The 19,372-nt window shown below is 33.6% G+C and overlaps 1 protein-coding gene across 1 annotated transcript in view; it reads left to right on the top strand.

Moving 5' to 3' along the window:
- The window catches only part of RALGAPA1 (Ral GTPase activating protein catalytic subunit alpha 1), a 220,967-nt gene that overhangs the window by 75,847 nt on the left and 125,748 nt on the right, over nt 1-19,372 (top strand). The window contains exons 11-16 of the mRNA XM_082647208.1: nt 1,951-2,148; nt 5,764-5,901; nt 9,825-9,973; nt 12,825-12,954; nt 14,689-14,926; nt 16,155-16,316. Coding sequence (XP_082503334.1) covers nt 1,951-2,148; nt 5,764-5,901; nt 9,825-9,973; nt 12,825-12,954; nt 14,689-14,926; nt 16,155-16,316 — 1,015 coding nt within the window. The remainder of the gene's footprint in view (nt 1-1,950; nt 2,149-5,763; nt 5,902-9,824; nt 9,974-12,824; nt 12,955-14,688; nt 14,927-16,154; nt 16,317-19,372) is intronic.

Consider the following 19,372-nt stretch of genomic DNA (forward strand, 5'->3'; position numbering starts at 1 on the left):
GCTTTCTGTTGGCTAATTCTGGACACTTTTCGTCAAGTGCTGCTTTTAGTTAGTCTAATTGGGAGCAGTACTTGTTGGAATTAATCGTTTGGTTTTCCGGAAGGAGCTCATAATAGAGGACTCCCTTCCAATCTCAATATACACAACATCACCTTCTATGGATGAAGACCAGCCTTTGGTGTGGTTGGTGATGGTTCATTTCGCTTGCCCCACGATCTCTTCAGTTCCACATTATTGTTTAGTATCCACTTTTCTTCGCCCGTCACAATTTGTTTTAAAAATGGAACGTTTTCGTTATGTTTCAGTAGAGAATTGCATGCAGAAATATGGTCAAGAAGGTTTTTTTCTCTTAACTTATGTGGAACCCAAACATCAAAGTGATGAACATAACTAAGCTGGTGCAAATGATTTTCAGTGCCTGATTTGGATATTTTGAGTATCAACAATGTTGATTGTTCTCAATTAATGTCTCGATTTGATCGCTATCAACTTCAACTGGTCTACCTGACCCCTGGAGCATTGTCCAGCGAGAAATCTCCAGCGCGAACTTCACAAACTATTTTTGACATGTTTGATAGGTCACAGCACCTTCTCCATATACCACAGAAATATTTTTTTGCATTTCAGTTAAGTTTTTACCTTTCTTGAAATTATAAAGCATAATATGCTGAAAATGTTGCTTTTTTTCTTCTATCTTCAATATTAAAATGGCTACACAAAAATTTACCAATTTTGATGTCTTTTCTAAAATGCACATTGATATGACAGCTGTCACATACAATCTAACGAAATTGTTTCGAATGAAGTTAAAGACAACTAAGTGCTGCTAGAGCCATCTTATGGAAAAAACTGAATGAACCTTTTGGCCAATGCAGTAGTTTGCTAGGGAATCAATAATAGCAAATAAATAAAAGGATTACCAAAGAACATTAAATACCCTATTGATATTACACATTAACTTTTCATCATTATCTCAGGAACCTGATTTTCTTGGCTAGTTTCAATCAGATAAAGTCATTTAACCCCATGATTATTATTAAATACACCTACTGATAATTCTAGAGTAGAAAGTGGCAGGTTTTAGGTAAAGGTCTTGGATTTTTACAGTTGAAATTAATAGGTAGTGGTTGTAAAAAAAAAGTCAAGTTCTATTTGTAAAAAAGTAAAGTGAAAACGTTAACACATAAACACAAACATGCATAAGGGAAGGACTTTGGATAGTGAGATTAAGAGTATTTTATTGCTTTATTTATGCAAGTATGAATTGTATAAAAAAGGTTTTTTTCTCACATGACAATGTTTTTGTGATGCGGAAGATACATACTTTTTTAAAACGTACGGCAACCTGAAAGTACCTAAGGAAAGAATAACTGTAAGATATTCTTTTAACTTTCTAAGTATTTTTTGCCTTATTATTTAACTTGTATAACTTTATATATGTAAAATGAAAGAAGAAAGATGTAACTTCTTAAAAATACTCTTAGAAAAGCTAAGTTGCCTCATTACATGGTATTTTTATTACTTCTTAGAGTCATAGTTTTTGTTTTTTGATTAAAATCTTTTTATCAAAATTCATTTTAATGTTAATTTTAAAAAGCCTAATAATATGTTACAAAAATGTGATTTATTATGAAAAGATGTATTTACATTAAGCTTTTAGGAGCATAGTTACAAGGAGTATGTTCATTCTGAGATAGTACAGTTGAAACAATTCTTTGCTCCTTGTGCTGGAAATCAGTTATCTCCCTACCAAAAGTATTTCTGTCTTAATGTATTTACAAATTATTTGGAGACAAAAGGTTTCTTTCTGACCATGAATTGGTTGACTTTAACTCTTTAAAAACCATTTATACCTCACATTTTATAACAAGATAGAAATGTATGTGTTAGTGGTTTGTGTCAAAGTAAAAGGTATCATTATCTATATTCTCTCTTTTTTTTTTTCACTAGGCATTTTTATTACCAATTTGTGAAGCAGCAGCTATGAGAAGAGTGGTAAAAGTATATCAAGAATGGATCCAGCAAGAGGAAAAGCCTTTGTTCATGCAAGAGCCTGAAGAAATTGTGATCTCATCTTCAGACTTACCATGCATTGACAATGTCACAGACCATGATATTTCTATGGAAGAAGGAGAAAAGAGAGAAGAGGTAAAATAAGACTTACGTATTTTAGTATGTTTAATAGATTAGATTTTCACAGAGTGAGATAATACAGGATAAATGGGAAGATAAAGATACCTTTGAGTATACAGTTGATCCTTGAGCAACATGGGTTTGAACTGTGTGGGTCCATTTATACAAGGATTTTTTCAATAGTATTGAATAAGTACTACAGTACCACATGATCCATAGTTGGTTGAATCTTTCAGACACGGAGGAACCTTGGATACTGAGGACCAGCTATAAGTCATACGCAGATTTTTGACTGCTCGGAGGGTTGGCACCCTAAACCCAGTGTTGTTCAAGGGTCAGTTATATTTTGCAATTTAGTTAATGTAACAGTTACCTCAGTACCCTATCCCAAAGCTCTTTGATGTGACAACTTTAAAATAGGTTGTATTCTGATTCTTTAAGTCATTGCCTGGATCAAAATTAGATGCTATTATAAAAGGTATAATATTTAAAAGTGTGGTGGGAATTCCCTTTCTGTCCAGTGGTTAGGACTCGATGCTTTCACTGCTAGGCCTGGGTTCGATCCCTGGTTGGAGAGCTAAGATCCCCCAATACATCTTAGAGTGATTACCAAAGTGCAACTCCCCCTTGCCTGTCTTATTCATTTAGACTTCAGGAGTAAATGGAAACAGGGACCCAAATTCCACTCGTGCTCTCTCTTATCTCATTCTTTCCCCTCTGTGAGTAAACTGCAGTACTTCTTTTCACAGACCAGCTTACTTAACAGGTCAGGATGTTTTTTATTCTGCAGTCAGCTCTAGTGCAGAAATTCCCAGGAAAGAATTCAGAGTATTCTGGTTTGTGTTCCACACTTGCCATTGGTCAGATTCTCACCAAAAAGTTACACTCTGATATTGACATATATCTTACTAAATCCAGATAGGAGTGACTTGGTAATCACCTTGGTGGTTAATTTAACTTCATCAGTGGGTTTTTTTCAGGATATTAACATATAAATGAATAATAGGCACATTCTATAGGGATTCAATGAATCAATATTTATATATGAATATGTATATATGATATATATGTATATATCATACATATATACATGTATATATGATATATATATGTATCATACGATATATACATATATATATGTATATTTGGCATCCTTCCCTAGTTCTAGAGGGAAAAAATGAAACTAAGAAATATAATTGAAGTAAATAAAATTATATAAATTATGAAAGAATATTCACAGTTGTATTTGTTATGTACCAGCAAAAACATCCAGTTTTTGCATCAAGCTAGAAAATAAACCTATCTAAATAATTTGTTCTCCTCTAGTTTTTTGTTATGAATTTATAGCTCAATACTGAGCCTACCCTCTGTCATTTAGTATCCTTAAATAAAAATGATAGATAATAAATCTACCTACATACATAGTAAAAACACAAGCAGTAGAAAGGAGGGAGGAAAGCCAGAAGGAAGGAAGCTACAAATGCAGGGTGATGTAGGTATATTGCATAGGTGTGTTCTATTGGCTCCTTACATACTTCACCAGTGTTGCCATTAGAGATGTGATTTCTTGCTAATGGCGTGAACCAAAAAACAAAAGTTGTAATCTTTAATTGATTTGTATTTCTGGTAAATTCGATATATGTGTATATAAATCATTTAAAATTTGGTGTTAATTATAAAATGGAGTTGTTACAGATTCAAATAATTAATTATTAATGGGTTTTTTATTCACAAATTGTCTGTGACACATTTGAAAGACATGCAGAATACAGGACAGTTTGTGTATGTGCAGACTGTCATGTGCCTTGTATGTTTAGCATTACCTGCCTTATCCCATTAAATCCCAGTGATATTCTCAATTCTTGTGACAATAAAACACTCCGACAAGTTTGAGTGCTGTCTAAAATATGTAATGTCCATTTTGAGAACAAGTGTTAGAGATAGAAATATGAAAAGACATCATTTGTATCTTTATGTAACAATGATTTAGCAAGAAGACAAGCATGCAAATTTAAGTATTATAAAACAATATTATTGCTATGATCCTACAGTGTGAAAGAGGGAATACCTAATTCTGCCTAAGAAAGACTTCAGTGAGGAAGTACTATAATACAAAGAGCAGGTAACAAATGGGAAAGGAGCCACACAGTGTGAATAACTTCTACAAAGATGTAAGAGACACTGAGACTTTTATTTGGCTGTAGCTAAGAGCAGGTGGTTGAGAGTGGTAAGAAATGTGAGATAGACAAGAACTAGGCTCTGTTTAGTAACTTGTGTACCATTGTAGTGGACTTTGATTACATTCTAGACACTGGAAAGATTATGAATAGAAAAATGGCATGGATAGTTACATATTTCAGAAGGCTCATACCAAGCTCAGAGTGGAAGATAGATTGGAGGTCAGTCTGGAGGCAAGGACACTAGTTAGGAAGTATCAGAAGTGAGATAATAAATACCTGATAAAGGACAGTGGCAGTTACAATGGGCATATAAGGGAGAAGACAGATAAATGAGCTCCCTTGGTGGTGAAACCAGTATTTTGATGATTAATTGGGTATGAGGAACGAAAAGGTGTCTCAAGTTTCTTTTTTTTGCAACCAGGGTAGTTGCCATTCGCACATGAATAGGAGAGAAAATAAGTGCGGTGGTGGTGATGGCAGCCAAGGAGGCTATAGGAGTTGGTAGGAAGGGGAGGGCATGGTTATGTAAATTTACTTTTAAGTATCTTGAAGTTGAGGTGCTTGTGGGTCATTCTGGAAGAACTGTTCAGAAGATACCTGATCATAGAAGTATGAAGCTTGAGAGAAAGCTATAGATCAGACCATGGCATATTGTATTGCCTACTCGGACAGCACTGAGTTCCAGTACTGCTTCTGGTAATGAAACAATAGTTTATATTAGACTGAACCTCCCATATATTAAAATTGTATATTAAAAATATATATTAAAATATATATTTTAAAAAAGTATTTGAAGATACTGGTGAGTGACCAAAAGCAGAAAGAAACTAGAGAGAAACTTTAAAAAAGGGATCAACTCTGAGTGAAATTTCTGTTTGACTGAGGGAGCTCCCTAGTCAGCGGGACTTTGACAGCTAAACTCAAGCAGAAAGCTGCAGTGTTAGTGGTTTGAAGTAGCAGTATTCATCTATCTTCGGATAACAGGAATTTTACTACTCTTAAGTAGGATAAATAGAAGCTATTTTCTATTGTTTTATTTAAGTCATTTGGATTCTGGCATTTATTTACTTTACAACAGAATTTATCTTTACAAAGCTGTAAATCATATGATCCTATTCTTGAGTGTGTAAATGTATAGAAGGGAGGTTTATACATTAGATAGATAGAAAAATGTCTGTATCTGAAATAATACAATTTTTGGCTGGTCCTTATGGATGATTTGTTTTTACTTTCTTTGTATTTTTTTTTTTTCTTTCTTTGTATTTTTGTCAGTGAGAACCTTTTTTACAGTGCACCTATGCGTTGTTTTTGTAGTCAAATAGGGTATGTTCTATTTTGAGAAGATGTTTAGCAGAGGGACCCAGTAGTTTCCAGTTTACTTCTTCAGCTTACTGACTTGTCACAGCATTCTTAATTGATGAAATATTAAAAACTTGATATTTTGCTTCAGGAAAATGGGACCAGTATTGCCGATCATGTTCGAAATTCCACTTGGGCAAAAAATGGCACCTACCAAGATGTTCTTCATAATGCTTCTGAAGAAGCCATAGAACAAAACATACGAGCTGGTGCCCAAGCAGTTCTGCAGGTAGATCACTTGTTATTATTTTAAAATAAAATAAAAATCATTAAATATTTCAAATACAAAATTCAGTATTTCTGTGTAATTTTTAAAATGTAATGAACTCACCACCCACATTTATTAATTATCATTATGCCATATTAATTTTGTTTTTCCCTTAACTTTCATTTCACTTCATAATATATTGATAAACACTACATTTTTTTTTCTAGACAGTTTTAAACTTTATATAAATTGTGTCATGGTGTACTGTCATCTGCAACATTTTGCATTAACCATTATGTTTTTGAGATTTGTTGTTGATACATAGCCATAGTTAATTCATTTTAAAGTACTTTGTGATATTACAATTTATGGTTATTTCATATTTATTCCTTTTTTTGTTGATGGTTTTTTGTTTCCAGTTTCTCAGTATTCCAGATAATGCTACATTAAACGTGCTATATATGTATTTTTGGGCACATGTGGGAGAATTTCCCTAGGATATATACATAGAAGTGGAATTACAGGGTTGGAGCATTTGTACATTATCAGCTTTACTTTACTGTTATTGCCAAATTGTTCTCTGGCATGGTTATAATAATTTACATTCCGTCTAGTAGTGCTTGTAAGTTCTCATTTCCTTATATCTTCCTCATTACTTGTATAGTCAGATTTTAATTTTTGCTGCTCCTGTGTGTGTGAAATGTTGTCTCATTTTTTCTTAGTTTTTGTTTCCCTGTTTCAATTTGCTTTTCCTTCATCACTACTGAAATTGAGCATCTTTTCTCATGTATGAATGGCCTGTTAATATGCTTTTTCCATTATTCTTTTGGATTGTTTGTCTTTTTGTTACTGATTTTTAGTTCATTATATTCATTCATTTTTTTAAACGATACTGTTTTTGTCAAGGCCACATGTGACCTCCCCATTGTTAAATCGAATGGATGTTTTTCAATCCTAATTTTACTAGAGTTGTCTGGAGCATTCTACAGAGTAGATCATTCCCTCGCTGTTGAAACCCTTCTTCATCTGGCCTTCAGAGTAGCATACCCTCCTGTGTTTCTCCTAACTCACCGGCCTCTTCTCAGATTTTTTTTTTTTTATATACTGATTTTTCAATATATTTCTCAACTTTTCATGTTGAAGTGCCCAGGAATCAGCTTTCAGATCTCTTTTCTATGTAAACTTACTCACTTGTTGATCTCATCCATTCCTATGGCTTTAAGTGTCATCTATATACTGCAACTTCTACATTTTATCTCTAGTCTGAGACTTCTTATCTGAACTCTGTGCGTCCTGAACTCAAATATTCAAATGCCAAGTTGGCATCTTCACTTGAATATCTAATAGATACCTCAAACTTGACATGTCTAAAACTTGGCTTCTCACCTTGTTCAACAAACATGCTCTTCCTGCAGTTTTCCTCGCTTCATTTGATGGCAGCTGTTTTTCAGTTGCTCAGGCCATCTAATTTCCTATATTTCTTCTATATCTTATATCTAATTTGACGACAAATCCTGTCAACTTTCAGAATGTATGCAGAATCTGACTGCTGTTCAGCACTCACACTACTTCTTGTGTTCAAGCCTCAGTAATCTTTCATCTGGATTATTGCAATAAATTTCTAATTAGTATCCTTGCTTCTGGTCTTGCCCATCCATCATCCTGGTATATTCTCAACACAGTAGCCAGAGGGATCCTGTAAAATGTAAGTCAGATCATGTTATTTTTCTGCTCTGAACCCTCTGGTGGCTTTTCCTTATCACTAAGCATAAAAACAAAGTTCTTCCCAATGGTCTATCAGGCCTTTACGTCATTGCTCCTCAGAGTGTGGTCCACAGACTAGTGCTGGTCCACAAGGTAATTACAAAATTGAGAGCGAGAGTTTAGAAACTAAGTCATTTAATGTCTCTTGATTCTGATGAAAAGTCTTTTTTTCATTTCCTTTTTTACCTATTCATTTTTTAAATTGTATTTTATAATAGGATTGTTCTGTAAGACTTGGGGGGGAAAACCTGTTCCCTCACCACTGGCAGTGTGAGAAGCTCTGCTTCACATGCTCTGGCTGTTTCTCAACGTATCTCCCACTGCTTTTCCCCTTCCTCACTTCACTCTGTACTTCTTGCTGTTCCTCAGATATGCTAGGCCGGCTCTCACCGGTCCTTTAAACTTGCTTTTCCTTTTCTTTGGAACGGTTTTCTTCCATGTTGCTACATAATTGAGCTTTGCTTTTCCTTTTTTAAGTCACCCATATTTATATCCATTCTCTGCTCCCTGCCACCTTTGCTTACTGGGTTTCCCGGGACAGTGAGGTGATATTGAGTACCCTTGTCTTGTTCTTGGCTTTTGGCACTGCTTCCAAATGTCTCAGGTTCAGGCAGAACTTTCCAGGTTCAATTGCTGTTATAACATTTGCTGTAGTTCTTGATAAATATTCTTTTTCAGATTAAGGAATTTTACCTTTTTTCTTAGTTTGCTAAATTAAAAAAAATAATGAATAAGTGCTAAATGCTTTTTCTTTATGCATTGTGATGACCCTACTTTTTTCCATTTTAATCTATTGATAGGATATAGTATATTAATAGACTTTTCCAATGTCAAGGCATCCTTACATTTCTGGGGTAAATAACTACTTGGTCATAAAGTATTATATTTTGATCAATTTGAATTGCTGCTGTTTTTTGAAGATTTTTGTCTATATGTTCATAAGTGATATTGGTCTCTTCTTTACTTTTCTTATGTAGTCCTTGTCTGTTTTTGATAACTGGATTATTGTTTTATAAAAATAAATTGGGTAGTTTATTTGTCTCTGAAACAGCTTGTGTAAAATAGGGATCATCTACTGGGAAGGCTGGGCAAAACTCTGCCAATAAAGCAGTGTAGGCCTGGTGTTTAGGGATGGATCAGGGATACCTTGATTACCAGTTCACTTTCTTTTATGGTATTGATATATACGTCTTTTGTATTTCTTCTTGAGTCAGTTTTGGCTATTTATGTTTTACCTAAAAAATAATCCTTTTTTTAAAATTTTCAATTTTATTGACATAAAGTTATTCACTGAACTATCATTTTAAAATTCTCTACTGGCTATGTAGGTATGTCCGTATTTTATTTCTAATGTTATTTGTGCCTCTTTTTTGCTTTTCTTAGTGTTGTGACTTACAGAGTCAGCTCTTTTCCCAATTTTAAAGTTAGCTTAGTGTTCTTTTCTCACATGATTTTACAACTGTATTTTGCCATGGAGTTCATCCAGGGGATTTAAATCAGAATTATGGGTGTAGAAGATGTAAATGTCCTAGGTTCACAATAGATGTAATGTTCTGTTCCTCCAAAGTGTCTTTGAAAACCTTTGCACATACCTGTCACCATTATAACAACTTTCTCCTCAGTAACAAAATACAATTAATGATTTGATTATAATGAATTTAATTAAAGATACATATTGATGAACCCTGATTAGTAGTACTATAATAATATACAGTCTGTTATTACCAAAACAGATATGCACACATAGTCAATAAACATGAAAAAAGAGAATAAATGGTGTTGAACACCTCATTCAGAAAGTCCATCTTGATTGAGGTATCATCTTTTATTCTAAACGATTTTTAATTTTTATTGTTCTTTTCATTTTATGACGACAATCAGGTTGTTATATTAAAGCACCCTCACTTTTAAAAAATGCTGTTTTTCACTTGGTTTATTTTTTTCAGGTGCCTACTAGTAATTTTATATTTGTCTAGATAAACATAAAAATAGATTTAATGAGCTTAAATTTCCAATATTAAGCTGGTGGTAGAAGCAGGGTTAGAATTAACCTACAGTCTAATGCTTTTAAGTTTGCTGTAGATCACCTAGTGATCAGCATCTTGAGTTGTTTTCCCTTTGAATAAGTAATTTCCCATTGAAATTCTGTAACAAATCACTAATGATTTCTTTTATCTTAGGTGTTTATTATAAACTCCTCAAACATATTTCTTCTTGAACCTGCAAATGAGATAAAAAATCTTCTGGATGAGCACACAGATATGTGTAAACGAATTCTTAACATTTATCGGTTCATGGTTGTGCAAGTATCAATGGACAAAAAGACTTGGTAAAAATACTTATCTTGTTTTTTTTAATTGTGTATATGAGCATAGTAAATTCTAGAGGAATAGTGCCTGTGAAGAGGGCTTGTAACAATATTGTACAGGCTTCTATTATTGAATGAATGAGTGAATAAATATAATATTTTATGTAATAATCACGATGACACAGTGGTCTCCTTCACTTTATCTCAAACATCTTTGATCAAACTGCCACAAGATGCCTTTGTTTATCTTTCTAAAGTGGGCATGTGATGGCCTCCCCCACTGCCCACCACCCCCAGGAATGAATACTGGCATGCATGTATGAATAAATGAATTTATATGGGTGAATGAATGAATAAGTAAATGACTGAATGTATGAAATGCCTGATTCCTCAACCTGGCATTCAAGGCTTTGTACAGTCAGGCTCCTGAGTATTTTTCTAGCCCTATCTCAAGCCTAAGCTCCATCCTGCAGAATGAGATCCTACCTCCCAGCTTTATCAAATTGCTGTCTCTCTTGAGCACAGTCTGAACTTTTCTTTAGAGTGTCTGATTCCTGTCATCTTTTCATATTGTTACCATAACTGTCCTTAGATTCTACCTTCCTTTTTCCACATAGCCTTATTTTTTCAGCTCACTTCCTTTCATTCTGTATTTGTACCTCTGTTGTAGATCTTGTCAAAATTGTCTTAGTTCTTAAATTACTTGTAAAATGTCCATTTACCTCACTGAATTGAGATGCCCTGAAAGGTATATATACTGGTTGTCTTGTTTTTATATTTCCTACATTTGTTAACATAGTATCATATATTATTGATACTCTGTAAATATTTGTTTAATTGAATGAAAAAAGAGGCCTTTTAGAGAGATGAGAAGAGCCGTTCTTCGGTTTCTGTAAAAATGATACATGTTCATTGTAAAATTCAAACAAAGAAAAGTTTTAAAAAGAAAATAAAAGTTGCCCAATAGCTAACTCTCTAGAGGTAATTATTGTTTGCCCTTTGGTGAACATCTGGTTCACCAAACCACACACACAGTCACATAGTATTATGCCATATGTATGTACCATAATTTTCTTAACTAATCACCTGTTGCTGGATATGTAGTTACTTATTTTGTTGTTGGAGGAGGGGAGGATAATGAACATCCTTGTATGTATGCAATTTTCCTCTTCTGAGTCATTCTTAAAGACTGGGGGTACTTAATCAAAGAATATACCTACTTGGTGTTTTGTTACATATGGGAAAATGGTTTTATTTTGAAAAAACTTTTGATTAACATAATATTGTTATAGTTACATCTAGAAGTAGTTATTAACTGATTTGGAGCACTTTTTCTGTGTCAGGTGTCTTTTGAATCTTTTTACATCTGTTTTCTTTCTTAATCCTTGTAGCACCCTATGAGGTAGATAATTTTACATGGTGATTCTTAGGCACAAAGAGATTAAGTAATTTATCATTGTTCACACAGCATAAATTTGAACTGTGGTCCTACTGACCATTCTTTTGTTAGTCCTTCCCCTTTTTTTCTTTTTATATGCTTTTAATCAATGCTGTTGGTCCAGGTTAAAGTGAGAGACTTGCTATGTGGAACACAATTTTAGAATTTTTAAAACTTTTATAAGTTCCCTTGAAGTCATAGCATTATGAAAGATTTCTCACATATTTACATTGAATTTATAAGACTTTATGAATTAAAATCATTATTGTATTACAAAGTGAAAAGTTATCTAATAATATATGAGTGAATTATGGTTTGACCACGAATCAGAAAGATTTATTTGGAAAACCTATTCTTTATTGAATATGTGGTTGACTTTAAATGGCTTTTCATTTCATATAGTGAAGCTAGAAGCCTAAGGTTACAAACATGTTACCTCTGATTTTTATGAGTTGAATGCATACGTTTGTTTGGTTAATAAATTCAGGATATTTTTCATTGAGTGATACTTTTATATTTAATTCTGCACTTACTTCCCGGAAAAACCATGATATTAGATCTGGGATTTCTTGCTGCCTCTGCCGCATTTCTCACATGGACTGTCCCACATATTGCTATGCCTAGAATGGGCCTGCAAATAAGCCAGAGAGGAGGAGGCTTGATAGACTTAGGTTGTTAGTCTGACTATACGCCCAACTGAAATCCCCTTGTCAGACTTTTTTTTTTTTTTTTGTATGTGGTTGCATCAGTTTTTGAATTATCAGGTGCAAATAAGGTAATTTTATGGTCTTAATATTAAGCATCTAGGAGGAAGAGGCAAGATAAGGATAATGTAATAGGGTTGGCTTGACTTGCAGTACACAAAGAGGATAAAGAATTGAAAGATGGCCAAACGAAAAAGGATGGAAAGACGCAATAGAGTGATGGTTCTTGATTACTTGTCAGGCTCATTGTGATCTGTTAGCCTTAAAATATCATAAAATTTTTGAAATTGAACCTGGTACAATTCTAGATGTGCAGTTGTTCTCCATATTGTAAAGATGGATGAGATGGACAGGTAGCAAGGTAGAATTGTATTGTATAGACAGATGAGTATTCTTCAGACAGCTCCCTAAGGTCACTATTTGATTTGTGGGGTGGAGGGATGGGAGCAGTCTCCATATTCTCACTCCCAATTCATCAGCTGGTGTATAAATTTTTATTTGGTGAGAGGTATTGTGGCTGACAAATGGCTTAAAAATGGCTGGTATAGATTTATAAAATGGAATTTTATATTTTAATATTCAAAGAATTCTAAAATTTTGAAAGATATTTGGTATTTGAGTTATTGAAAGGTAATAACATTTTTGTAACAAATATTAATTTGAAAGTTATTCATTAACCAAAAGCAAACATATGCAAAAAGAAAACATTAATTAATTTTTTTACTTTAAGGGAACAGATGCTGCTTGTGTTGCTCAGAGTCACGGAGTCTGTACTGAAGATGCCGTCACAAGCTTTTCTACAGTTCCAGGGGAAAAAAAATATGACCTTGGCAGGTCGACTTGCAGGACCACTTTTCCAGGCAATAAAAATAAATAAATAAATAGATAAATAGGTGGATAGATATGTATTTTTTCTTAAGACTCATTGAGCCCTGAACTTACTACCTGGGAAGAAAGCTTTAAATCAGAAATCATTTCATATTAAATAATTTTTTGTAGAGCCAAATAAAAGTTGCTTATCTAAATAGACTATTTGCCATACATACAAGCTCACAACCTAATAGAGGAAATATCAATCAGATCTGTGAAAAAAGTGTTAAAACAAGCTGATTATATTTATCTCCTGTGTGGTACACTTACGTATGATTGCAAAAAGCTGCCAGAAGGCTTCATGATAATGGCTTGATTGTTTGCATTATGAGTTTCCCGGTCTCTGGGATTGTTAGAAAAACAAGACTTTAAGTCGTTCTGTAGTAAAGAAAAAGTAGTAAATCACGATTCTTTCTTACCATGCTATTCTGGAAGACTTTATTCTCTTCACGTCTTCATTTGAAGTATCAGTGGTAGTTGATTATATAGGAATTATATGCTGTGTTTTCCACCCTAAGGATAGAGCACTGACTTTAAATGTATTATGGATTATTTGGAAAATAGAAAGCAAAGTAGTATTTTTTTAAAGATGACACATTAAATACAAATACATGGATAAAATGGTTCTTAATGTCAAGGATAAAAGCTATCTCAGCTCCCATTCTTGTCCATTAGTGTAGCCATTCAAATGATTATTTTTTCCCCAGATATGCTGGTTCACCTAAAATTCTGTGATGGTAGTGTATAAGTCTTTGAAACCAGCTACATTTATTATCTAAACTCCTCTTGACTTCATGAGTTCCCCACCCCCACCGCCATGGTTAGAACTAACCCAATGGTGGGCGCTATTGGAAGGTAAAATTTTAGCTTGCTACATGGAATAACTTTTTTGTACTCTGAATGTTTAAAAATAGAATGGAGGGCCACTCGTTATTACTGTTTTATTTCATAAACTCTGCTCATTTTTATCTTTATATTTAATGTATAAATTTATGTGAATTCCTTAGTAAAATTGGTTGAGTTAAACTTTTGAAAAACTTTTATTTTGTGACATATTTCTTCAATAGGAGGATTATATCTTTGGTAGAAATCTGTAAAGTCTCAGGGGTACAGCCTGGTCAGTAATTTCTGCCCTTTTATGAATAAGTTTTTTATTCTGTGATTGGATTTGTTACAGAACACCTTTAATTCCTCTGGTGTCTTTAAAATGAAATTTAATTTTATCCTTCAGTTTACGTTTAAGTTTTCAAAAACACATTTCAGTAAGTTAAATACATCTCTAGTAACTTTTTTTTTGTTTTAGAATATTCAAATTGTATAGTTAGTGATTCCCATCTTTAATTTGAGAATGTAGGTTTTGTTGTTTTAGTTCAATAACTACTAACTACTCAATAATTTCAACACGTAATAGTGTGGAGACTTTTATGTCTTTTTAAACAACATTTATTTAACATTAACATAATGCAGCATGAAGGGTAGTTAAACTTTAGGGAGATTTCTTTTCAGTTTTGGTAACTTGTCCTAATGCCAGAATGTTGGGAATTGGCAGTTGTTGAAATTTATAGTAGGTAGTAATGAGTGTTTGAATTACTTTTATAAGTATTATGTACCAAGAAAGGATATCATGGATATTATATGATTTAAAGTTCTGCTTGTTGGTGTAATTTTTTAATAATTGATTTTGAATATATTTCATTGTTATTTCTGATTATTTGTCTTTATAGACTCTTATAGTTGCCTGGATTAAAGCAAATCTAAATGTGTACATCTCCCGAGAACTTTGGGATGACTTACTCTCAGTATTGTCATCGTTGACCTATTGGGAAGAGTTAGCCACTGAATGGTCACTGACTATGGAGACACTAACTAAAGTTTTAGCTAGAAATTTATATAGTTTGGATCTCAGTGATTTACCATTGGATAAGCTGAGTGAACAGAAACAAAAAAAGCACAAAGGGAAAGGTAAGAGTTGTTCACAAAGGTGCTCCATATAAATTTGTTTAAATAATTTGGTCTGGGAAAATCAAGCCAGGGAGAGGTGTGAAGGTAAAAGTTGTATTTTCTCTTAATTATTCCCTCCTTAATTTACGCTGAAGGTTAAAAATTTTCAACAGTGAAACATGTAGGTACCTTGTAATTGTTCTTGAAGAGCCTTAAATTCAACAGTAATTTTGATGAGAAATAAAGTATTCTGTACATATCTAGCTAAAGTTACATAAATAATTCAGAATCTTAAATATTTTATTTTTAATAATTAACCAAAATGTGTTATAAAACACTCTTCCTTTTTTTTTTTTTTTTTTTTTTGCGGTACGCGGGCCTCTCACTGTTGTGGCCTCTCCCGTTGCGGAGCACATGCGCAGGCTCAGTGGCCATGGCTCACGGGCCTAGCCGCTCTGCGGCATGTGGGATCTTCCCGGACCGAGGCACGAACCCGTGTCCCCTGCATCGGCAGGCAGACTCTCAACCACTGCGGCACCAGGGAAGCCCCCTTTTTATCATACACAATTTTTTATTGAAACATAGAAGGTGATTTCATGTTACTCTTATTTAAAAAGAATTGTGTGAGAAATTCTTTTAAAAGCATTTTCTTAGTTTTAACAAAAGCAAACATTCGCTGGATGTGGATTATATACCTGCCTAATGTTAAAAAGCTGGAGAGGGACAGTAACATAGTGATTATATCATAAAAACATGTCCTTATAATTCTGGGTTTGCTAGTATTTTTCACTCTTAATAATTAGTTGCAGTCTAGAGATTACATCTGAGTCACATTTCATACTTAACAATAGTCCAGAGTGCTAAATGTGTGACCAGACTACTTTTTCCTGGACTGTTTATTTTCCAAGTGGCTATTATTGGCAGGTAGAGATAGAGTAACTTCCACCACAGGATGGATTTTGGTTAGCTCATTTTCTATCCTTTTTTGCCTGTCCAAATATTTCACTTCTATATGAAGCAAGTGGGTGGTAGAGGATTTATAATCATTTATTGTTGATATTGTATTTTTAAAAATCTGCCTCAGTTTTGGAACATGAAAATGAAGTTCAGAAAAACCTTATAGTATGCAAGCATTTTATCTAGTTACTTTATGAGTAAACCTAAGAGTCTGAGGCAAAGTGGCACACATAATTCGAAGAGATTATTGATATGGTGACGGTACACTGAGATTGAAAATCTGCATTTCTAGGAGTGGGACATGAATTTCAGAAAGTTTCAGTTGACAAGTCATTTTCTAGAGGATGGAGTCGTGATCAGCCTGGCCAAGCCCCAATGAGACAGAGAAGTGCAACAACCACTGGTTCCCCAGGAACGGAAAAGGCGAGGAGTATAGTACGGCAAAAAACTGTTGGTATGTACTCTTTAAAATCATGAGAATTGTATGGGGCAATACGTTTATAGTCCTTAGTAACAATGTATATAAATACATGGTTTTCTTATCTGTTGGTTTTTGTTGTTAAATGAAAAACTTCCATTGGAAAACCTTTTTTTCAGTAATACTTGGAGTCTGATGACATGCTGTGTTATCACTTTATGCTATTAAGATGTGTCTTACATTATTGTTTTCATGTAGTTTATTTTACTGTTGATATCAATAATTTTAAACCGTTACTTTACAGAATTGAAGAAGTAGAACTCTGATTCACTTTATAGAACTCATGTATTAATTGATATAGTTTCTACTAAGTGAATATACTCATAAACATGGAAAATTAGGTAGCTTATTTTCAGTGCTACAATTATACAATTATATTGGCTTCACAAACTTCCAGTGAGGAATTCATGCTCTCTACTTATAGACAGCTGAGGCCAAGGTGGAGTATACTGCTAGGTTCCTTGCTGCCTTTAACAAGCATGGAAGAAATTTCTATGATGGGAGGAATTTCTGGATGTAGGATCACTCAGCATACTGTGGACCTAGTTACCATCTTATTCCTTTTCCTCTCAGAGATTTATAACTTGGTCTTCATTGTAGTAGAAAGAGTGCTGCAAGGAAAAATGAGGACTTTGTCCTGATCTTTTTTTTCACTCTTTCATCACTAAATAGCTAGATAACCTTGAATAATTTACTGAACTTCCTAGGCGTTATTTACTTCATCTGTATAGTGGGTATGATAATATCTCACATGCCTGAAACAAAATTGCTTGAAGTTACTTCAGGCTTTGCAATCTGTGATTCTGTGGAAGGAGAATTTTCTGTGGGAATATATCTATATTTGATGGTAATCAGTGAAAAACACTACTAGTTTAAAGAAATTTAAAAACATTGTTGTAGGACGTGTCTTCTATGAAATGATGTGTTCTAAAGTGTTAAGAATTACAGTTTTAAAGGAAGAAACAAAAGTAGAAAGAGAATAAGGTAATTAAAGATGTTAGAAGAATTAGAAATGTTTAAAATTGTTCAAAAGAATATTTTCACAATTGTCTTCTGCCTATAAAATAACCATAGAATTATATTGATTGTATATGTCAAGCCAGAAGAATGAGAGATTATACACGGAAAAAGGATATTGATGGATAAAAATTAATATAATTTAATTTTGGTATAGAATTACATTTTGAAATTCTTGGGAAGATGTTGATTACATCTGAAATGCCTTTCTTCATTTTATGTTAATGTCAACGTTTATAGAAAATATTTCTATATTGGTTAAGAAGGAATTGTTCTTTTAATTTTAAAATTTTACTTAAAACTAGAATCTTTTTAAAAAGTTCCATATATATATTTTTCTGATTATAAAGTAATATATGCTTAGTGTGGAAAGTAAAGTTTAAGGAAGCATAAAAACATATTAGGTGTCTAATGAGAAGAAATCATTGCTAACATGTTGGCATATTTCTAATCTGTATAAAAGCATGTGTGAGTAAAATACTCATCTTAAAAGTATACCTGACTGATTACTTTCTGATACCTATGTTAAAACAGTCTTGCCTGGCTTGCTCATTGGACTAACCTATCAAATAAAAAGTTAAAGCATTACCACAGCAAAGGAAACCATAAACAAGACAAAAAGACAACCCTCAGAATGGGAGAAAATATTTGCAAATGAAGCAACTGACAAAGGATTAATCTCCAAAATTTACAAGCAGCTCATGCAGCTCAATATCAAAAACACAAACAACCCAATCCAAAAATGGGCAGAAGACCTAAATAGACATTTCTCCAAAGAAGATATACAGATTGCCAACAAACACATGAAAGAATGCTCAACATCATTAATCATTAGAGAAATGCAAATCAAAACTACAATGAGATATCATCTCACACCAGTCAGAATGACCATCATCAAAAAATCTACAAACAATAAATTCTGGAGAGGGTGTGGAGAAAAGGGAACCCTCTTGCACTGTTGGTGGAAATGTAAATTGATACAGCCACTATGGAGAACAGTATGGAGGTTCCTTAAAAAACTAAAAATAGAACTGCCATACGACCCAGCAATCCCACTACTGGGCATATACCCTGAGAAAACCATAATTCAAAAAGAGTTCATTGCAGCCCTATTTACAATAGCCAGGACATGGAAGCAGCCTAATTGTCCATCAACAGATGAATGGATAATGAAGATGTGGCACATATATACAATGGAATATTACTCAGCCATAAGAAGAAACGAAATTGAGTTATTTGTAGTGAGGTGGATGGACCTAGAGTCTGTGATATAGAGTGAAGTCAAAAAGAGAAAAACAAATACCATATGCTAACACATATATATGGAATCTTAAAAAAAAAATGATCATGAAGAAACTAGGGATAGGACGGGAATAAAGATGCAGACCTACTAGAGAATGGACTTGAGGACACAGGGAGGGGGAAGGGTAAGCTAGGACAAAGAGAGAGAGTGGCATGGGCATATATACACTACCAAATGTAAAACTGATAGCTAGTGGGAAGTAGCCACATAGCACAGGGAGAACAGCTCTGTGCTTTGTGACCACCTAGAGGGGTGGGATAGGGAGGGTGGGAGGGAGGGAGACGCAAGTGGAAAGAGATATGGGGATATGTGTATATGTATAGCTGATCCACTTTGTTATAAAGCAGAAACTAACACACCATCGTAAAGCAATTATACTCCAATAAAGATGTTAAAAAAAAAGGTAAAGCATTACAAACTTTGTTTAGAAAGGTAGCTGCATAAAGTTGGAAAATACTAATACTAGAAAATGTTGAACTCCTTGCATCAGATTTCATTACATGTCAGTACCATAATTTAACCTGTATCCTGAAGATGGACTTTTAGTTTATTTCCAATTTTGTGCTGTTAAAAATGGTACAGAATATAGTTATGTATATTTCTATACTTTGTGCTTACATGCAGATATGTCTGTAGGTTTAATCTATAGGATTTGGAATTAAATTGCCCTTAAAACAATGAGATACCACTACATATCTATTAGAATGGCTGA

The sequence above is a fragment of the Grampus griseus genome (assembly GCF_964374135.1).
Source record: "Grampus griseus genome assembly, chromosome: 2".
Classification (NCBI taxonomy): Eukaryota; Metazoa; Chordata; class Mammalia; order Artiodactyla; family Delphinidae; genus Grampus; species Grampus griseus.